The 18,393-nt window shown below is 45.7% G+C and overlaps 1 protein-coding gene and 1 pseudogene across 1 annotated transcript; both read left to right on the top strand.

Moving 5' to 3' along the window:
* Positions 1–837: 837 nt before the first annotated feature.
* On the top strand, positions 838–1,579 carry LOC123174358 (cortical cell-delineating protein-like). The gene has a single exon (XM_044590037.1). The coding sequence runs from the start codon at positions 880–882 to the stop codon at positions 1,267–1,269; it is 390 nt and encodes a 129-aa protein (XP_044445972.1). The 5' UTR covers positions 838–879; the 3' UTR covers positions 1,270–1,579.
* Positions 1,580–4,550: 2,971 nt separating this feature from the next.
* Positions 4,551–4,987, top strand: LOC123174360 (cortical cell-delineating protein-like; annotated as a pseudogene).
* Positions 4,988–18,393: the final 13,406 nt, after the last annotated feature.

Genomic DNA, 18,393 nt, shown 5'->3' with positions numbered 1-18,393 from the left:
TAAAAACTGCTGCTTCTTTGTGCTCGCCTATGGAGATCGACATGGTGGACCGGCGCAATTATTGTGTGCAATAGAGGTTTTGCGGTTTTCGGAAGCTTCTATGGAGCGGTTCATGCAACCTTCTATAGGTTTTGGTTTTGGGAAGATTCCATGACGTTTCTATTTTTTGTGTTTTTCTTTATCGTTTTTTCTTCTATTTATTTTTTAAAATACATGTCTACTTTTTTACTACACATTGAACAGTTGATGCATGTTGAAAAAATTTCAAATACACGATGAACATTTATTTGAGATTTATAATACATATTGAGCATTTTCTTTAAAAACCAGTGCCTGGATAAGTGTCCACACCAACGACCATGCATGTATAAGCCAAAGCTAGCTATGGAACATCTATAGTTGACTTCCGCTGCTCTCCAAATAATATGCATGTGCTATACGTGTCCATGCATGGTACCCAACGAACTTAGCAACTACAACATGCATGGCCATGGCAGAAAAGTCATCACACAGTATATCTTCGGCGCATTCCAGCCACTAGTATACCGCTATTCTGTGTGCGGAGCTTGTTTGAAAATACGCATGCCCATCAAGTATTGAAAAATCGCCGGGCGTATATCTCGCTCTAAACATTTTGTTGGCTAGCGCATCGGGATACACGTACGTCGATGAATTTTGTTATAGTTTACGTTAAGTTGTAGAATCAAACTCGAATGATCGATCATGGGATCAACACACTTGCATCAATAAGGGTAAGGGTAGTCGTACGTATGTGCAACCGGGCTATAAATACAACCTCCCACACACCCAAACGCACAACACCTACAAGCCCTTCCCATCTATTGTAAGCCTTGCTTCCTGTCGACCAAAGCTTTAGCAATGGCGCCATTGACCAAGCTCTTCCTCCTACTCCTGGGCCTAAACTTGATGGTCACCGCTGTGCATGGTGGCTGCGGACCCCACTGCCCGACCCCGACCCCACCACCACCTCCATCGACCAACGGCGGCACGTGCCCGATCGACACGCTGAAGCTGGGCGTGTGTGCCACCGTGCTGAACCTCGTGAAGCTCGGGCTCGGCGTGCCGCCCAATGAGCGGTGCTGCCCGCTGCTGGCCGGTCTGGCCGACCTTGACGCCGCTGTGTGCCTCTGCACCGCCATCAGGGCCAAGGTCCTCGGCGTCATCAACCTTAACGTCCCCGTCGACCTCGTCCTCCTACTCAACCAGTGCCACAAGACCTGCCCGCCCGGCTTCACCTGCCCGCTCTGATCAATCGACGTACTTGTCCAAGCATGCCATGCTGCGTACACATGCCATGCATGCAGCTTTCTACATATTACTACAGTTTGTGTTTCAGTTCATCTATATGTCTCGTGCATGCCTAAGTTCCCTGTCATGCATTAGCATTATGCATGCATGCAGTGATCATTTCGTGTAAGTGCGTGAAAGTGTGTGATGTTGTGGTGTCCAAATAAATGACCCACCTAATCAGGGGTTTGTACCATCATGTGAAATACTGTACCGGCTATATGCCCCTGGCATGTATCATCTGAAATATGTTGCAGTTGTGTTAACTTGAGCTGTGTGTTATATATATTCTGCCCGTCATCGTCCACTCCAAAAACATATACTCTCTCCGTTCCACAATATAAAACCAACATTCTTAAGTTTAAGATCAAAGAGGCATATAGCTTTTTGACAAGTCAAACCTCAGTAACTTTGACCAAGTTTGTGGAGAAAAACATTTACATATGGAATGCCAAACATATATCATTAGATTCATCATATTTTATATATTTGGTATGGTAGATATAAATAGTTTCCTCTATATACTTGGTCAAAGTTTGTAATCTTTGACTTTTCAGAAGAAAAAAACTATACGCACTACATTATAGAAGGGAGGGAGTACAAGCACCTAGATCAAAGTCAACTCTATGTTTTATATGGATCATAGGAAGAGAAAAAGAATTAAATCGGATCAAGGGTGAATTAATTTAGTATTGACGAGACTTTATCGCCAACGACGTGCGATACATGGCAAGGGAGCTGTAATGCGAGAGCATGCAACAGCAATCTTTGTATTTTTTTTGGGTAACAACGATCTTTGTATCGGCCATGCAGTTCATATCATCCTTACATGCAGTTACGAACCCAGAAACTTCTCGAAGCATATTTAAAATGTTTAGAGTTGCATTTTCCTTATATGTAAGTCATTGCAAAAGAAGAGGAAGCTGCTTATGGCTTGGTGCAATCTTAGGCAGGAGAGTGTTCTTTTGTGTTGCATAGCGCGTTTTCCTTCTTGTGTATCGGTCAAACTGGTTTGTGCAATTCAAAATGCTAGATGAAGTGGGCCGAAAGTGAGCCTGAGTTGAGCTAAGCACGTGGCCGGTTTTATTTAATGTGTGGGATTGCAGTTTTATATTGGCCACCACGACTTAGGCTGGGCATTCATAAATTAGCTACAAAATAATATTGGTATACTTGCATGAATGCACGTCAAGAATTCATCATGGAAAATCCTACTCTAAAATCATTGTTGTTTTTGTAATATACATAATTGTTTTTTAGGATCATATATATAATGGTTGTGGCTACAAGGCGAGAAAAGGTGATAAAATCCCAGTCTAACGTTGGAAGAAGATCGGAATGTACCCCTAGGGGTGAAAACAAAGAGAATACAAGTCTTCCAGATTTCCCCTGAGTAAAGTAAAAAAGTCCTTCATTATTATTGGTTGTCTTCCGCAACTCCTTTCCCTGCTCAAACATTTTCATCTCAAATCAGGTTGTTCTTTAGCATCCACGACTTCATATCAAGGATAGCAGGCATATTGCCCGAAGATCGCAATACGTGGCTGATGTTTGGGTGTCATTTTTTGCATATTCCTTTGTCTTATTTTTTCCTTTAAACATTTTTTTATGTTTTGCTTTGTCCACCTTTTATTTGCACTTATGCTTACTTTGTTCATTTTCTGTTTTTCTTTTATTTTTGGAAAATACATGAATATATATTAACCGGACAGGTGCTCAGCTCAACTAAGGCTCACTTTCAAACTAACATTAACATTTGTTTCTGAAACCTATTAAATAAAAAATACTTTCTAAAAGTGAAAATATTACTAGATGTGCTACAATATTAAGCATTAAGGATGTGTCAAGGCTTCCCGCCAAAAAATGAAATGATCTGTCAAGGCCAGTGCCCACTATCCTTCGCATAAAATGCTTAATAGGATGACTCATTCATCCTTGCATGCACTAGAAATTTGTTAGCTACAAATTAGCCCATCGAAAAATAAAGCTAGATTCATCCTTGTATAAACTAGTAATTAGTAAGTTTGCTACAGACTAAACACAGTGTGGGTCTTTGCATACAACAAACAATGCACTCATTTATTTTACCTAGACAAGAAGCTCAATAGCGGCATACAGCATTTCCATGAGTAGAGAGCATATGATTTCACTTTTACTAAATCTCAAGTGTTCTAATACTTTTAAGGTATTGATTACCTAAAATGGCATACTATTACCTAACATAAAAGTTTAGTACTCAATGTGCGCATTTTTGCCGGAAAGTACAATAAGTGTAGGTGTTGATCCAAAGATTGAAAGATGACTGAAATATAAAAATATTATAGACAATTGAAAAATAGAAAATTAGTAATTTCTTCACGCGCCCTTGTTCACACAGCAGCCTAGTTCCATCACATGAATATTGTAAGCTTGTTTTTTTTTTCCGGCGACATTGTAAACTAGCTACTACAACAGTGTAATTCCCTTTGTCCATATTGAAATTGTTTGCCAGCACAACCACTGCCCATTGGGGACAATTAACTAATAATTAGACAGCTAGTTGTAGCGTATGTGTCATGCGTGCCAACGAGCCAGTATATAATAAACTAGAGTACGAAACGTATAGTAGACATCTCTGCGCTGCTAGTAGCTTGCATGTGCATGCATGGCCACATCGTAATCTCCTATATTTTCCTCCCATGACCCTCAAGATCAGGTTATGTGCCAGCTCGTAGCGCTGCCATGCATATATATTCCTTTGTCCTATCCTACGTATGCCCTCAAGATTACAGCTAAATTTGCAAACCCATCAAACATACCTCATGACGCAGGTCTATGGTTTTTGCTCGTTAGCAAACAAATTAAGCTCCAATAATGGTACACTAGTGGTTGTACATATTTTTCGCAAATTACGGCAAGAGTCAAACTCGATATATCATGACGTGCTTGCACTTGTTGCACTATGCACACTACTCCCTCCGTTCCTAAATATAAGTCTTTTTATACATTTTAAATGGACTACAACATATGAATGTGTGTAGACATATTTTGAAGTGCATATTCTCACTCATTTTGCTCTGTACGTAATCACTTGTTGGAATCTCTAGAAAGACTTATATTTGAGATCGGAGGGAGTATATCGAAGCATATAAATACCGCCCCATGCAAACCAAAAAAAGCATCACAAGCTAGCAAGCCCAACTAGCTCAGCCACAAGCCTAGCCAGTACACTCTAGCTGGCTTCTTGCCTCATTAACATAGCAATGGCGCCGTCCAAGGTCGCCTCTTCCTCGCCCTGAACCTGGTCCTCGTGGCAGCCACGCATGGCTGCGGGTCGTACTGCGGCAACACACCGGCCGTCCCAATGCCAGCCCCGCCGATCGCCGTGCCCCCGCCGGTCGTCCCGGTCCCGACCCCTCCGACGACCGGAAGCAGCAGCGGCACCTGCTCGATCAATACACTGAAGCTGAAGGCGTGCGGCAACGTACTCAACCTGCTAAAGCTCAACCTCGGCGTGCCGACGAGCGAGGACTGCTGCCCACTGCTCGGCGGGCTCGCCGACCTCGACGCCGCAGTGTGCCTCTACACCGCCATCAAGGCCAACGTTCTCGGCATCAAGCTCAACGTCCCCGTCGACCTCGTGCTCCTCCTCAACCAGTGCGGCAAGACCTGCCCCGCTGACTTCACCTGCCCCAGCTGATCCACCGATCATCTATCGATGGATGCATCACAAACCATATGCATCATCGTCATCGTACTCGTCACTGCTTTGCATGTCATACGCACGCACCTACGTATTTTTTCCTGTTCCAGTTCCGGTATATGTTGCTCGTGCATGCATGCATGCATGCTTACGTCTTCATTTCTTCCAGTGACTGCTTATAAGTTTGTCGTCCATCATTTTTTTTTGCGGAGTGTCGTCCATCATTGTATCCGGGTGTGATATCTAAATGCATGGTTCGCATATTTGTAATATATATGATATACATATTTTTACACGTATGTGGAATAAAGTGATTCAAGTTCTGTTAACTCGAACCGTGATATATTGCCAGCTTGTACGCACACATTATTGCATGAATGACGATCTGATCCACATGTTGTATCTGATCATGGCCTCTCTTCTTTGCTTTTGCAAGTTACAACCGCAGTAACATGCCTGGCATGTTTTTATTTGTTACGCTAATGCCGCACCACAAAGAACCATGCATCTGCAAAACAGAAGGATGGTGTGGATAACATAATCATGGGATCTATAAACTGTACTATAAATATTTTGCAGGGTAGAGCAAGTAACTTTTATTTGAACGAGGTATCTGTGATGTTGCGACACTCTAAATTTTGTCATTGTAATAATTTGAATCAAAAAATTTCTACAGAATTTCACGCCAAACTAGAAATGGCTGACCTGATCGGTTTTGACAATAGGGTCTCACGCAACAGGTCAACCTAAAATCTGGCTCACAGTGTTGAGAAAATAAAATATGGCTCCCAGAACATCACAATGACGGTAAACCGAAATGTATTCTATACACACACATGAATGTACTGTGTTATTACCGAAGTCATTTAACGTCGTCTAGCTAGTTAAATCCCAGCAGGAAGAAGCATTTACCTGGTTGGGGTGCTCATACATCTAATGATCTATATTTATGAATAGCTACCAAACATATGATCCAAATATATTGGTACACACGAATGTATGTATTATACATATGAATATTTATTTATATTGAGCATCATATGATTTTATGAGCATGTAATTTGTGGATCCTTAGAATTGGGACTAAGTTGAAAAGAATGAAAGTATGTAGAATAGTATCCCACATAACCCTTTTGGATCAAGGCATTATTATCCTAGTAAAAAAATTCAAAGGACGTTCTCTATCTTTTAAATTCATATGAAACTTATGTCAAGTACCAGACAAAATATATTTTTACCAAATCATATACTCCCATCATTTGGAAATGCATGTCTTTTAGAAATGGGTAGGTCTTCAACAGGCAATCACAATAGTTGCTTTTCATATGAATATATTGGTCAAATTTTACAGATCGCAGTATTATAGAAAAGTTACAGCAAATCTAATGATATTATTTTCATTATACAACACTAAAATTTCCCATGCATAGTGTGTTTCAAAGTTGTTCAAGTTTGACTTTTTTATTTCTGTAACAACATGTATTTCCAAATGGGGCAGCATTTTTCTGGGGAAACTAGCAATGGCGTCTTAATCCTACGCTTTATAGTTCCTTAAATTTTATGCTCGAGTGTTGCAAAATAATCTACCTCATTTACTAAATTTATCAATTAAATAGTCTACCTGTAGTTTCATTCTAGCACACTTGTGTATTTATAAGGTTTACTGGTTTGTAATTATAGAAATGAAAATATTGCAAAAAGAACTGAAAACCTACCGAGTCAAGTTCCTTTAACATGGCCCTCTCTACTGAAAATCCTCGGTAGAGAAGGGATCCATGGCAAAATTATAGGGACTTTTTTTTACTATGGTACATTGCACTGCAGACATTTAACTTTAAAGGCACGTTAATTTTCCAAATTCTGTACTTTGAACTACCCAATTAGTGAAGGAGATGAAACTAAGGGTGGCTCGCAAGGCCATGGAAATTTGGTTCATGTCAACCAACGATCAAGTGACAGATGGACGAACGAAGCCGAATTATGCACAACAGCTATGACGGACATCTTTGTTAGCGAATTACACCCTCTATTCCAATGAATAAGGCACACACGCTTTCTAATTGGATCAATAATATATATTGTGGTGACTTCAAAATTATACCACCGAAAACTTGTTTTCAATACGAATTCAAAGGTATGGATTTTATCACATATAATTCACATTTGATTTCGAATTTATGGTTAAAGTTTAATTTTGGGATGCGTATGCGCCTTATTTGTTGGAATGGAGGGCGAAGTTATGATTGAGGGGAGTGCAAAGATCTGGGAGCTGTATAGGCACACCTAATTAGTCAACTTCTGTGCATGAGGGTAAATCCAAATGAAATCATGCCAGATCATATAATAGTGTGCCAGGCTTGAGTAGAGGAGAGCCATTCACTAGTAGGAAAAGGGGCTTTTACCCCGGTTCATAAGGGCCTTTAGTCCCGGTTCTGGAACCGGGACTAAAGGGTCGTTACTAATGCCCTAGCCCTTTAGTCCCGGTTCTTACACGAACCGGGACTAAAGGCCGTCCACGTGGCCGGTGCGGGGAGCCCAGGCAGGAGGGCCTTCGGTCCCGGTTGGTGCCACCAACCGGGACCAATAGGCATCCACGCGTCAGCCCCTAGCAGGAGCTGAGGCTTTTGTTTTTTTGAAAGGGGGTGGTTTAGGGGTTTTGGGGGGTTAATTTAGGTGTTTCATATATTGTGTTAGCTAGCTAATTAATAGAGAGAAGTGTCCTCTCTTATCTCCGTGCTTGGTCGACGCTACGTACTATATACGTATGGAGAGGAGTAGACACGCTAGCTAGCTAATCAAATGAAGGTTTGCTGCCCTCACATAGCATGACCAAACTCGGCATCACCACTTTATGCCTCCTTGTAGGTACATTGTGCTGATGCGTCCACTGTCGCATGTCCTTATACCAACCTTTTGTTGTTGTTAATGTAAGGGCGCATGTAAAATGAAGCGATCACACTGTTACCTTAGGGACATGTCTAACCAGTGTTATTGTTAATCTAATGCCTCCAGTGATAAGATGCAATTAAACTGTGTTACAAATGGCACTCCTGCTATTTTCCCCAGTATGATAAGTAAGTTGCTCCTTTACGCTGCTGAGTGTCCTGGTGTCCCCACGGTCCCATGCCCTTAAACCAACTCTTTAGCTGCTGTTGATTTACTGTGTCTGGTAAACAAGCAATGCCACCATTAAAGTAGTCCCATATTTGAGGAATCTCATTGTTGATCGTAATGCTTCTGGTAACATGAAGCATTGCTGACGTTTTAAAATTTCTACTGTCCTTGCGTGATTGCCATGAACATAATTAAGATGCTTCTTTTCATTTTGTATATGTTTCGTATATTCTTATTGACCAGCAACTGTTTACTTTCTATCTTTTTGTGCAGATAGGGATATCCATTTCACCTTGTTGCTATTGTGACCTTTTGGTGAACTGCACAAAACACTTTTTTGGAATGAGTGTATCTCATGCAGTTCAACTAAAATGTTACATGGGCAACATCTATCAATTTTGGTGGAACTGCACAAAATAGTGATTGGAGTTTCCAAAATCTCCGTCAAATTCTACTGGTAATCTCGTGCAACATTTTATTAGCCTTTGCAAGATGAGCCATAGCCGAATGATGCAATCTTTGCTTCATTTCAGGTGAACCGCAGAAAAAGTGGCATGAATTGAATCATCGAGTGGAGCTGCAGGTTGACTTCCACTAGTGCCAGTATTATAGTAATCATGCTCTTTATTATCTGTGCTGTGCAAACAGGAATACTCAACTACAGATGTTGTGATGGTCAAGAGCATTCGCCAAGTTCTTCGATTGTATGACATGGCTAGCCAAGATGGATTTAATCCCGATATTCACTTTATCAAAAGGCTCTAATGGGTTGGTTCTGAATCTTGCAAGCTGGGAATCGGTGAGATGTGTAGGCATCTTTGTTGTACTTATTATTTGAATCTTATTTGTTGGTTCTGAATCTTGCAAGCTGGGAATCAGTGAGATGTGTAGGCATCTTTGTTGTACTTATTATTTGGATCTGATTTGTTGGTTCTGAATCTTGCAAGCTGGGAATCAATGAGATGTGTAGGCATCTTTGTTGTACTTATTATTTGGATCTTCTTTGTTGGTTCTGAATCTTGCAAGCTGGGAAACACGGCATGATGATGCAGAGGACAACAACCATAACAAACAGTTCAAACTTGGTAGTATTATCTTTGTGAAAGTGCGACAAATGTGTTGATCGTGTGCGTCCTGAGAGTAATAATTCTAATTGTTGTGCATGTTGATCCTGTGGCACTGATAGAACGAGCGAATGCATTGCTTGTTTTAAGTATAAATTTCTATTAAAGCTAATTAAATTTAAGTAAAGTGACCACTAACTCCGGTTATTACAGTACCAATACAGACCCGCTCGTGAACCGACGTGTGGCCGAGGGTGCATCTTCTGCCGGGCGTGCAACGGACGAGGGAGGGGTAGTAACTGTTGTCGCCTGTACACACTCAGCTTACTGTTGAATCCAGTTCCCCAAGAGCTGAAAAACGAACTGCTGTCGCCGCCTACACACTCGTTCACTCGAAGAGACTCCAATGGCGATCCGAGGGGTGAGCCTGCTGGATATGGACTTCAGCAAGGAGTTCCCCTTTGAGTTCGACATTCAGTCCTATGGCTGCACCAAGTTGAATGTGATGTACACCAAGATACAGACTCGGTGAAGCTCTGCCTCGCCTCAGTCCTATGGCTGCACCAGGTTCTGGAGTATTCGCCCATTTCATCGGCAGCGCCGACTGCACCTTCGCTACGGTGGAGAGAAGGAAGAACGCGATGTTCGGCCATCTGGTGCAACAAGAATGTCGACATCCAGAAGCAATACAAGATCATCATCAATAGGCAGGAGAAGGACTCCGTGGTTGACCTCGCTGAGACCATCATCGACCCCTGATACGCCAACGTGAAAGAAGACGACCTGAACACGTGGGAGGTACCTCTGAATCTAGCCTACATGACCTACGCGGCCAAGGACGCATACGCATGCTACGACATGTACAGGCAGATCTTGGACATGAGGGTGTGTCTGCTTCCCGTAACCGACGAGTACACGGACAGCCGCAGCGTCATGATCAAGCGTGTCAGGAAGGTCTAGATGTTGTACTTTATCTGTTTATAAGCACCTTTATCATCTGAGTGTTTCATGCATTAGCCTATGCATCGTAATTATCTGTTTTGTCCGAAATATTTCTTTTAAGAACCCATTAACCTGATTGCTTTTTTAGTGGCTATTTGCTTATGTATGTAAACTAGTTCACTTGTCCGTAAAAAAAACTAGTTCACTCGGCTGCCGTGCTTTGAATCTCCTTCCACCCAACATATTCCCCTCCTCAGGTGGACCTAGCAGGTCTCTGAATTTTCTCCCACTTTTTTTTCGATGTGAACTGAGTTTTCTCCCAGTACTTTCCCCTAGAACCAACTCGACTGTCCCACGTCTAGCCTAAAAAATAATAATACCCCACGTACTATTAACTGATCAAATTAAAATGATATTTTATTTCGTAAGTTGAAACTCCTTACAAAATCATAATGATAATTGTTTATATATAACTTGGCAAGTTAACTCCTAGTGATTGCATACATAAGCTTGCAAAGATTTTACTGACGTGCAATCATGTGTTTATGTTTTTATAACATTTCTCCGTCTAGCCCAACATGATATTTTCACCCAGCCCAGCAAGTCCACGGATTTCGAGAAAAATGCAAATGGGATTTAAACGGGCTGCATAGATGCTACATCACCGTTTCACCCAGCCCACCAAATGGACTAAAAAAACAAATGGACTGGCTGACATGTGGGCCAGTAGGTCGAAGCCTAAGAAGGCGTTGGATTTACATCCAACGGCCGGCATTCTTCTTCAATCTCTCGTCTTCTTCCCCCAGCGCTGCCGGAACCGCCTGCTCCAGCCTTCGGCGTCCAGCGGCGTTGTTTTGCGCTCCTCAGGGAAACGCTACCCCGCCGACGGCCAGGCCATCCCTCCACTCCGCACCTCCTGTTATTCTCTGCCGAGTGTAGGCCCACCCCGCACCCGAACCAGTCAAGTTTCCCACTCCTCTCCGTCTGCGACTCCACTGTCGCGTCTTCCCCATCTCCGGGTCGTTCCAGTCTGGGGCCTCGCCGTCGTCCACTGCCTCGGTGCGCTCGGTGCGGCGTGGTCAACATACGAGAGTCATCGGAAGAGGACTGTACATGGAGAGCCTGACGGCTGGGACCCACGAGGTCCAGGGTCCCACGCAAGGAAAGTTCCTCCTTAGAACGTTCCCCCCGCTAACAGGTCGGACCCACCAGCTATATCTTCGCACGCAAGGAAGTGCCTCCTTATTACACACCAAAAAATGAATACCCCCTGCTAGCTGGGACCCACCATAGTGGGTGGCTGACTTGTGGGCCTACTAAGTTGACGAGGACGGAGGGCTTTGTCAACTTAGTCAATATGAACGATTCTAGCTCCAGTGACCTTACAATGTCCATCCAACGGCCATAGTGCTTCTTCAACCTCTAGTCTTCTTGCTCCAGCCGCCCAAAGCAGCGCCGGTTGTGCCGCGTGCTCCTGCCTCTCGTGGCCGGCTGTGATGCCGCGGAGGCCTCACCGCCCCTACTACTCCCACCGCTGGCCCAGGGTATCCCTCTACTCATCCACACCCCCTGTTATTCTGCAGCGACGGCAGCCTCACGCCGCAGCCGAACCAGTGAACCCTCGTACTCCTCTCCGCGTGGGCATCCACTGCCGCGTCTTCCCCGGCTCCGCGTCGTCCCCTTCCTAGGCCTCGCCGTCGTCCACCGCCTTGGTGCTCTCGGCGCGGCGTGGTCAATGTGGTCAACGACCGACTTCCATCGGAAGAGTACTGTACGTGGAGAGGCTGACAGCTGGGTCCACGACCACATACCATTTTTTTGTGATTTGCCAAATAAGTCGCTTTGTCAGGCCTGTTGGGCTGCAAATCTTTCAAGACGAGGAGAGCTTCATTCGCCTGGCCAAGAAAATGGCCTATCAGTAATGAGAAATGGGCTGTACATTTGTAAAACACATCAAACCCGCAATTAGTTTCAAATATCTTTTTTTCATTTCGAGATTTTAAATTACATTAATTTTTATGCGTGGAGAATTTGTTGGATTTTATATTGATATACATTTATTTTTTAAATCGGTTTGAATGTGAGTCGAAATTTCGGGATTAAAAACAGTTCGGACTGCACCGAAATATGCAAAATTTTGTATAATTTTTTAACCGTGGCCACAATATGGGCTCTAATGCTAACAAAAAGAATATGGGGTCCAAAAAAAACCATCAGAATTAGTAAATGGGCTGCAAATTATTAGAAATAATGGCAGATGGGCTGTATGCTGTTTTCCACATATTTGAGGCTTTCCTAAAAAAAGTTTGACGCACGAGCAGTGACAGATGGATGTCCATCGAACGGCCGTCGTGCTTCTTCAATCTCTGCTCTTCCTGCTCCAGCCGCTAAAACAAGCGCCGGCGGGACTACCTGCTCCCTCCTCCCCGCGGCCGGCTGTGCTGCCGCACAGGCCTCACCGCCCCACTGTACTCCCATCGCTGGCCTAGCCATCCCTCTACTCACCCACACCTGCTGTTATTCTCCGGCGACGGCAGACGAACCAGTAAACCCTCGTACAGTCGTACTCCCCTCCGCGTGGGAAACAACTGCCGAGTCTTCCCTGCCTCCGAGTCATTCCCTTCCTAGGCCTCTGCCGTCGTCCACCGCCCTGGTACTCTCGGCGCGGCCTGGTCAACGTGGTCAACGACCGACATGCATCTGAAGTGGACTGTACGTGGAGAGGCCGACAGCTGGGTCCACGGCCGCACGCAAGGAAATGCCTCCTTATTACGCCCAAAATAATGATTCCTCCACCTGACATCAGGGACCCACCGAAAGGGCCTCTGTATTTCGCGGGAAAAACGTTACCGCCGCTGACATCTCGGACCCACCAGCTATATCTTCGCACGCAAGGAAGTGCCTCCTTATTACGCACAAAAAAATGAATACTCCCCCTGTTAGCTGGGACCCAGTATAGTGGCAGGCTGACTTGTGGGCCTACTAAGTTGACGGGGACGGAGGGCTTCGTCAACTTAGTCAATATGCACGATTCTAGCTCCAGTGACCATACGATGTCCATCCAACGGCCGTAGTGCTTCTTCAACCTCTGGTCTTCTTGCTCCAGCCGCCGAAACCAGCGCCGGTCGTGCCTCGTGCTCCTGCCTCCCGTGGCCGGCTGCGATGCGGCGGAGGCCTCACCGCCCCCTACTACTCCCACCGCTGGCCAGGCCATCCCTCTACTCACCCACACCCCCTGTTATTCTGCGGCGACGGCAGCCTCACAACGCAGCGAACCAGTGAACCCTCGTACTCCTCTACGCGTGGGCATCCACTGCCGCGTCTTCCCCGGCTCCGCGTCGTCCCCTTCCTAGGCCTCGCCGTCGTCCACTGCCCTGGTGCTCTCGGCGCGGCGTGGTCAACGTGGTCAATGAACAACTTCCATTGGACGTGGACTGTACGTGGAGAGGCTGACAGCTGGGTCCACGGCCGCAGCAAGGAAGTGCCTCCTTATTACGTGCAAAATAATTATTTCTCCACCTGACAGCGGGGACCCATCGGACGGGCCGGCGTATTTCGTGAAAAAAACGTTTGCCCCTGACTGCTGGGACCCACCAGCTACATCTTCGCACGCAAGGAAGTGCGTCCGGGCAAAAAAAATTGATTCGCCCCCCTGACTGCTGGGACCCACCAGCTACATCTTCGCAGGCAAGGAAGTGTCTGACAGTCGGGACCCACCTGGTCGAAGCGTACGTAGCGTTGTCATTCTGGTCGCGAACGTGTACGTACATATATACTGGTGGATGTAGAGGCGCGCACGTGTCGTAGTAGAGGCGCGTACGTGTCGTAGTAGAGGCGTGCACGTAGCATGTACACATACGTACAGCGGCCAGGGTGCAAGAAAGAAAATACGGCCACGTTTGTGTACATACGGGCGGGGTATCGAACGCCCACTCGCGCATACGTACGGCCAGGGCTCGTGTACATGGCTGGATCGGAACGGAGAAACAACGTCGTTGTCGTGTTCATGGGGAGGCAACGGAATGCGTCGTGTTCATGGGGAGGCAACGGAATGCGTCGTGTTCATCGGGAGGCAACGGAACGCGTGGGAGCCAACCGGCTAGGTCGGAACGGAATGCGTGGTTGTGTTCATCGGGAGGGCTTGGACGGAACAGGCGATGGAAACGAAGCCTGGCGTACCGCACAACGAAGGAAACGGACCTCCTACGGTCGAAACGGGGGTCATGTTGATCGGGAGGGGTGTGGCGTACCGCAAAACGGACGAAATGTACCTCCTACCGTCGAAACGGGGGTCCTGTTGATCGGGAGGGGTGTGGCGTACCGCAAAACGGACGAAACGGACCTCCTACGGTCGAAACAGGGGTCCTGTTCATCGGGAGGGGTGTGGCGTACCGCAAAACGGGACTCCATGGGATACTGTTCACCTCCACCGTCGACCTCCTCCAGCCTCCACGGGCTACCCTCGACCTCCTCCAGCCTCCACGGGCTCCTGTTCACCCAGCCTCCACCGCGCGCTTCTCCACCGGCTACTGTTCAACCACCCCTCCATGGGCACCCCTCCACCGTCTACTGTTCATCCAGCCCTCCACACCACGGGGTCCTGTTCAACCACCCCTCCACAGGCACCCCTCCACCGTCTACTGTTCATCCAGCCCTCCACCACACCACGGGGTCCTGTTCATCCAGAGGCAACGCCACCGCTCACTGTTCATCCAAACCCCCCCGCAACGCTCACTGTTCATCCCAGAGGCGGCATCGATCGGCTTCAGTTAGCGGCAGCAGCGAAGGAATCGATCGATCGGGTTCAGTTAATAGCCATCGATCGATCGCTCGGGTTCAGTAACGCATAGCCTGCAGTGCAATCGCTCGGGTTCAGTTAGAGCCCAACGCCTCGCTCGGGTTCAGTTAGAGCCAACGCCTCGCACACACGCGCGTACGTGTACGAGAGAAACGCGCATCGCTCGGCCCCCAACCTCCCACCGTAACCGGGAACTCGCCGAAATTTCCCTCGCCCTCGCTTCTACCACGGGTTTTTCCATCATGGACGGCCCAAAGAATGTCATGCAGCTGCGTCTCCGGCCCGCCCAGGACTAAAAGCCCATTTTCTGTCATGATTTTTTGTCATAGAAGTAGGAGCCCACCACATCTATGATGATACCGGGTTTTGTCACAATTATCGTCATAGAAGTGTCATATGTATGACAAAAAAAAATTCGTTCGGCCCAAAATGTCATGGATGTTTCTTTTTTTTGTAGTGTCGTGCCCACGGTCCTCGGTCATCTTCGGCCACGACTCGTTGGACTTGAAAAGCACCTTCCAGATGTCTTCGTGCGTAGTGCCGAAGAACTGTAGCAAGGTCTGGTGCTTGGCCGGATCGAACTCCCACAAATGGCAAGTCCGGCTTTGGCATGGAAGGATCCGGCGAACTAGCATCACCTAGATCACATTGACAAGCTTGATGTTCTTGTCTACCATGCTCCGGATGCGCGTCTGTAGCGCTGTCAGCTCGTCCGACAAAGACTGGTCCAGGCCCTTCTCTAGCCAGGAGGTGTGCCGCATCGGGGCTCCGGACTGGAATTCGGGAGCCGCGGCCTAGGTGGCTTCGCGAGGCTCTGTGACGAAGAACCACTGCTGTTGCCACCCTTTGACGGTCTCCACGAAGGTACCTTTGGGCCATGTGACGTTGGGCATCTTGCTCACCATGGCGCCTCCGCACTCTGCATGCTGGCCACCCACAACCTTCGGCTTCACATTGAAGATCTTTAGCCACAATCCGAAGTGGGGTGGGATGCGGAGGAAGGCCTCGCACAGAACAATGAATGCCGAGATGTTAAGGAAGGAGTTGGGAGCCAGATCGTGGAAATCCACCCCGTAGTAGAACATGAGTCCACAGACGAATGGGTGAAGAGGGAATCCCAATCCGCGGACGAAGTGAGGGATGAATACCACCCTCTCATGGGGCTCCGGGGTGGGGATGATCTGCCCCTGGGCTGGAAGTCGGTGGGCGATTTCCAAGGCTAAGTACCCGGCCTCCCGGAGCTTGGTGATGTCCTTCTCCTTGACGGAGGAAACCATCCACTTGCCCTGCGCTCCAGATCCGGACATGGCTGGAGTGCTTTCTTGAGGCGGAAAGGATGAGAACTTGGGCGCTGGAGCTCGAGAATGGGTAGGCAGAGAGAGAAGGCATGGGTGGAAAAGGGTGAACCCTTATCTCCTTATAAAGGCAGCGAATATCAAGCACCCCCACTCGCCTTAAAACTCGCTTATTCCCCAAGGGCCGTATAGACGGCACGGTTGGATTACCCACGCCTGTATTGATGAGAATCCCGCAATAAGGGGACACGATCTCTGCTTTGACAAGACGTGCCTATAAAACCACATCTCGAAATATGGAGCGGGAGGCTAAAAACGGTTTGAAATGATGACTGGGCAGGGACGTGATGTCACGCTACAAAAAGTTGTCAGCGGATTGGACTCGTGAAATATTATACTCTCTGCGGTTGTGTGTGGTACTTGTTTTGCAGAGCCAGACACGTTTTCGGTGTTTGAAGGATGCGTTGGAGTATTCGGAAAAGGAACCCGCCTTGCAATGCCGAAGACAATCTGCGCGCCGGACACCTCGTCATTGAAGCCTAGTTTAGGGGCTACTGAGGGAGTCCTGGATTAAGCGGTCCTCGGGCGTCTGACCTATTGGACATGGGCCGGACTAATGGGCTATGAAGATACAAGACAGAAGACTCTCTCCCATGTCCGGATAGGACTCTCCTTGGCGTGGATGGCAAGCTTGGCGTTCGGATATGAAGATTCCTTTCTCTGTAACCGACTTTGTAAAACCCTAGTCCCCTCCGGTGTATATATAAACCGGAGGGTTTAGTCCGTAGAGGCAATCATAATCATACAGGCTAGACTTCTAGGGTTTTAGCCATTACGATCTCGTGGTAGATCAACTCTTGTAATACTCATATTCATCAAGATCAATCAAGCAGGAAGTAGGGTATATTACCTCCATAGAGAGGGCCTGAACCTGGGTAAACATCGTGTCCCCTGTCTCCTGTTACTATCGACCCTAGACGCACAGTTCGGGACCCCCTACTCGAGATTCGCCGGTTTTGACACCGACAGCCGTTTCTATGCACTGACCAATAATTTTGGAGACAGGCTGCTTTTCTATGCACAGTTTTCTCTCCAATAATGGTCTTGACATGTCCCTAGTTTTTTGTTTTGAGAATCACATGTCCCTCTAAGTTGATTCGAAGAAGAGGCGCTTGGAGTTGAGAATCTGTTGTCGAAATCCAAGGTGGTGCATGTTATCCATGCATATATTTTTTATACTTTAGTTATATGTAAGTTGCCTCAAAATTGTATTTCGGTCAGTCAATTTTTCTGACCATTGATTGTTGCTTCAAGATCCGTGCTTCCTTTTTTTTCTGTTGTGCGCTGTTTCTGATTTGGGCTGGGAATTCGATTGACCTCTGTTTTGGGCCAGTCAATCCTTAAGAGGCTAAAGCCCATCAGTCAGTCTGATGACCTAGCCTTTCCCTATCTTCTTTTCTTTGCCTATTTTCCCCTTGTTATTATGCTTTTTCCTTTTCCTTTTTTAGGTTTTAAATTTTCTTTTGTGGGTATTTTTCCGGATCTTGGTGAGTTAAATTGTATATAAATACTATACAATAGGTACAAAAATGACATTATTATATGTTTATTTTTTGCATATTATCAAAGGTGCAATTTTAGTGCAAACTTGTTGTAAGTTAAAAAAAACATTTTCTTTCTTCTTTAATGGGAATATCAGTGCCACTAATTAATTATTTCTTAGATATTTATTTCATTTCCTTTTTCCTTTAAGGGTAACACCAATGCCGCTAATGCATTGCTTCTTAGGAAACATCTTTTTTTTGCCGTAATTCCACTATTAAATATATATTCTTGCATATTATCAAAAGTGTAATTTTTGTGTATATTGTGTACAATGTTTTTCATTGTGTGTTGTAACTTTATTACTTTTCTTTCTTTTCAAAGGGCGAATACCAATGCCAATAATTCATTCTTTCTTAGGATACTTCCTTATTTTGATTTTGTAATATTTTTTATTTTCAATTTAATTTTCTAAAAAACTAATACCAAACCCACTAATTCATTTTCTTCTTAGATTTTTTTATTTTTACTTATTTTTTTCATTACCTTTCTTGTTTAAAGGGTAATACCAAAGGCACTAATTCATTCCTTCTTACAAATATGTTTTTTCAAAATTCCATTATTACATTCTTATTGTTACATATTTTT

Source organism: Triticum aestivum, unplaced genomic scaffold (genome assembly GCF_018294505.1).
Source record: "Triticum aestivum cultivar Chinese Spring unplaced genomic scaffold, IWGSC CS RefSeq v2.1 scaffold21924, whole genome shotgun sequence".
Taxonomy (NCBI): Eukaryota; Viridiplantae; Streptophyta; class Magnoliopsida; order Poales; family Poaceae; genus Triticum; species Triticum aestivum.
The sequence above is the reverse complement of the archived record's forward strand: the minus strand, read 5'-3'. Positions and strand labels throughout refer to the sequence as shown.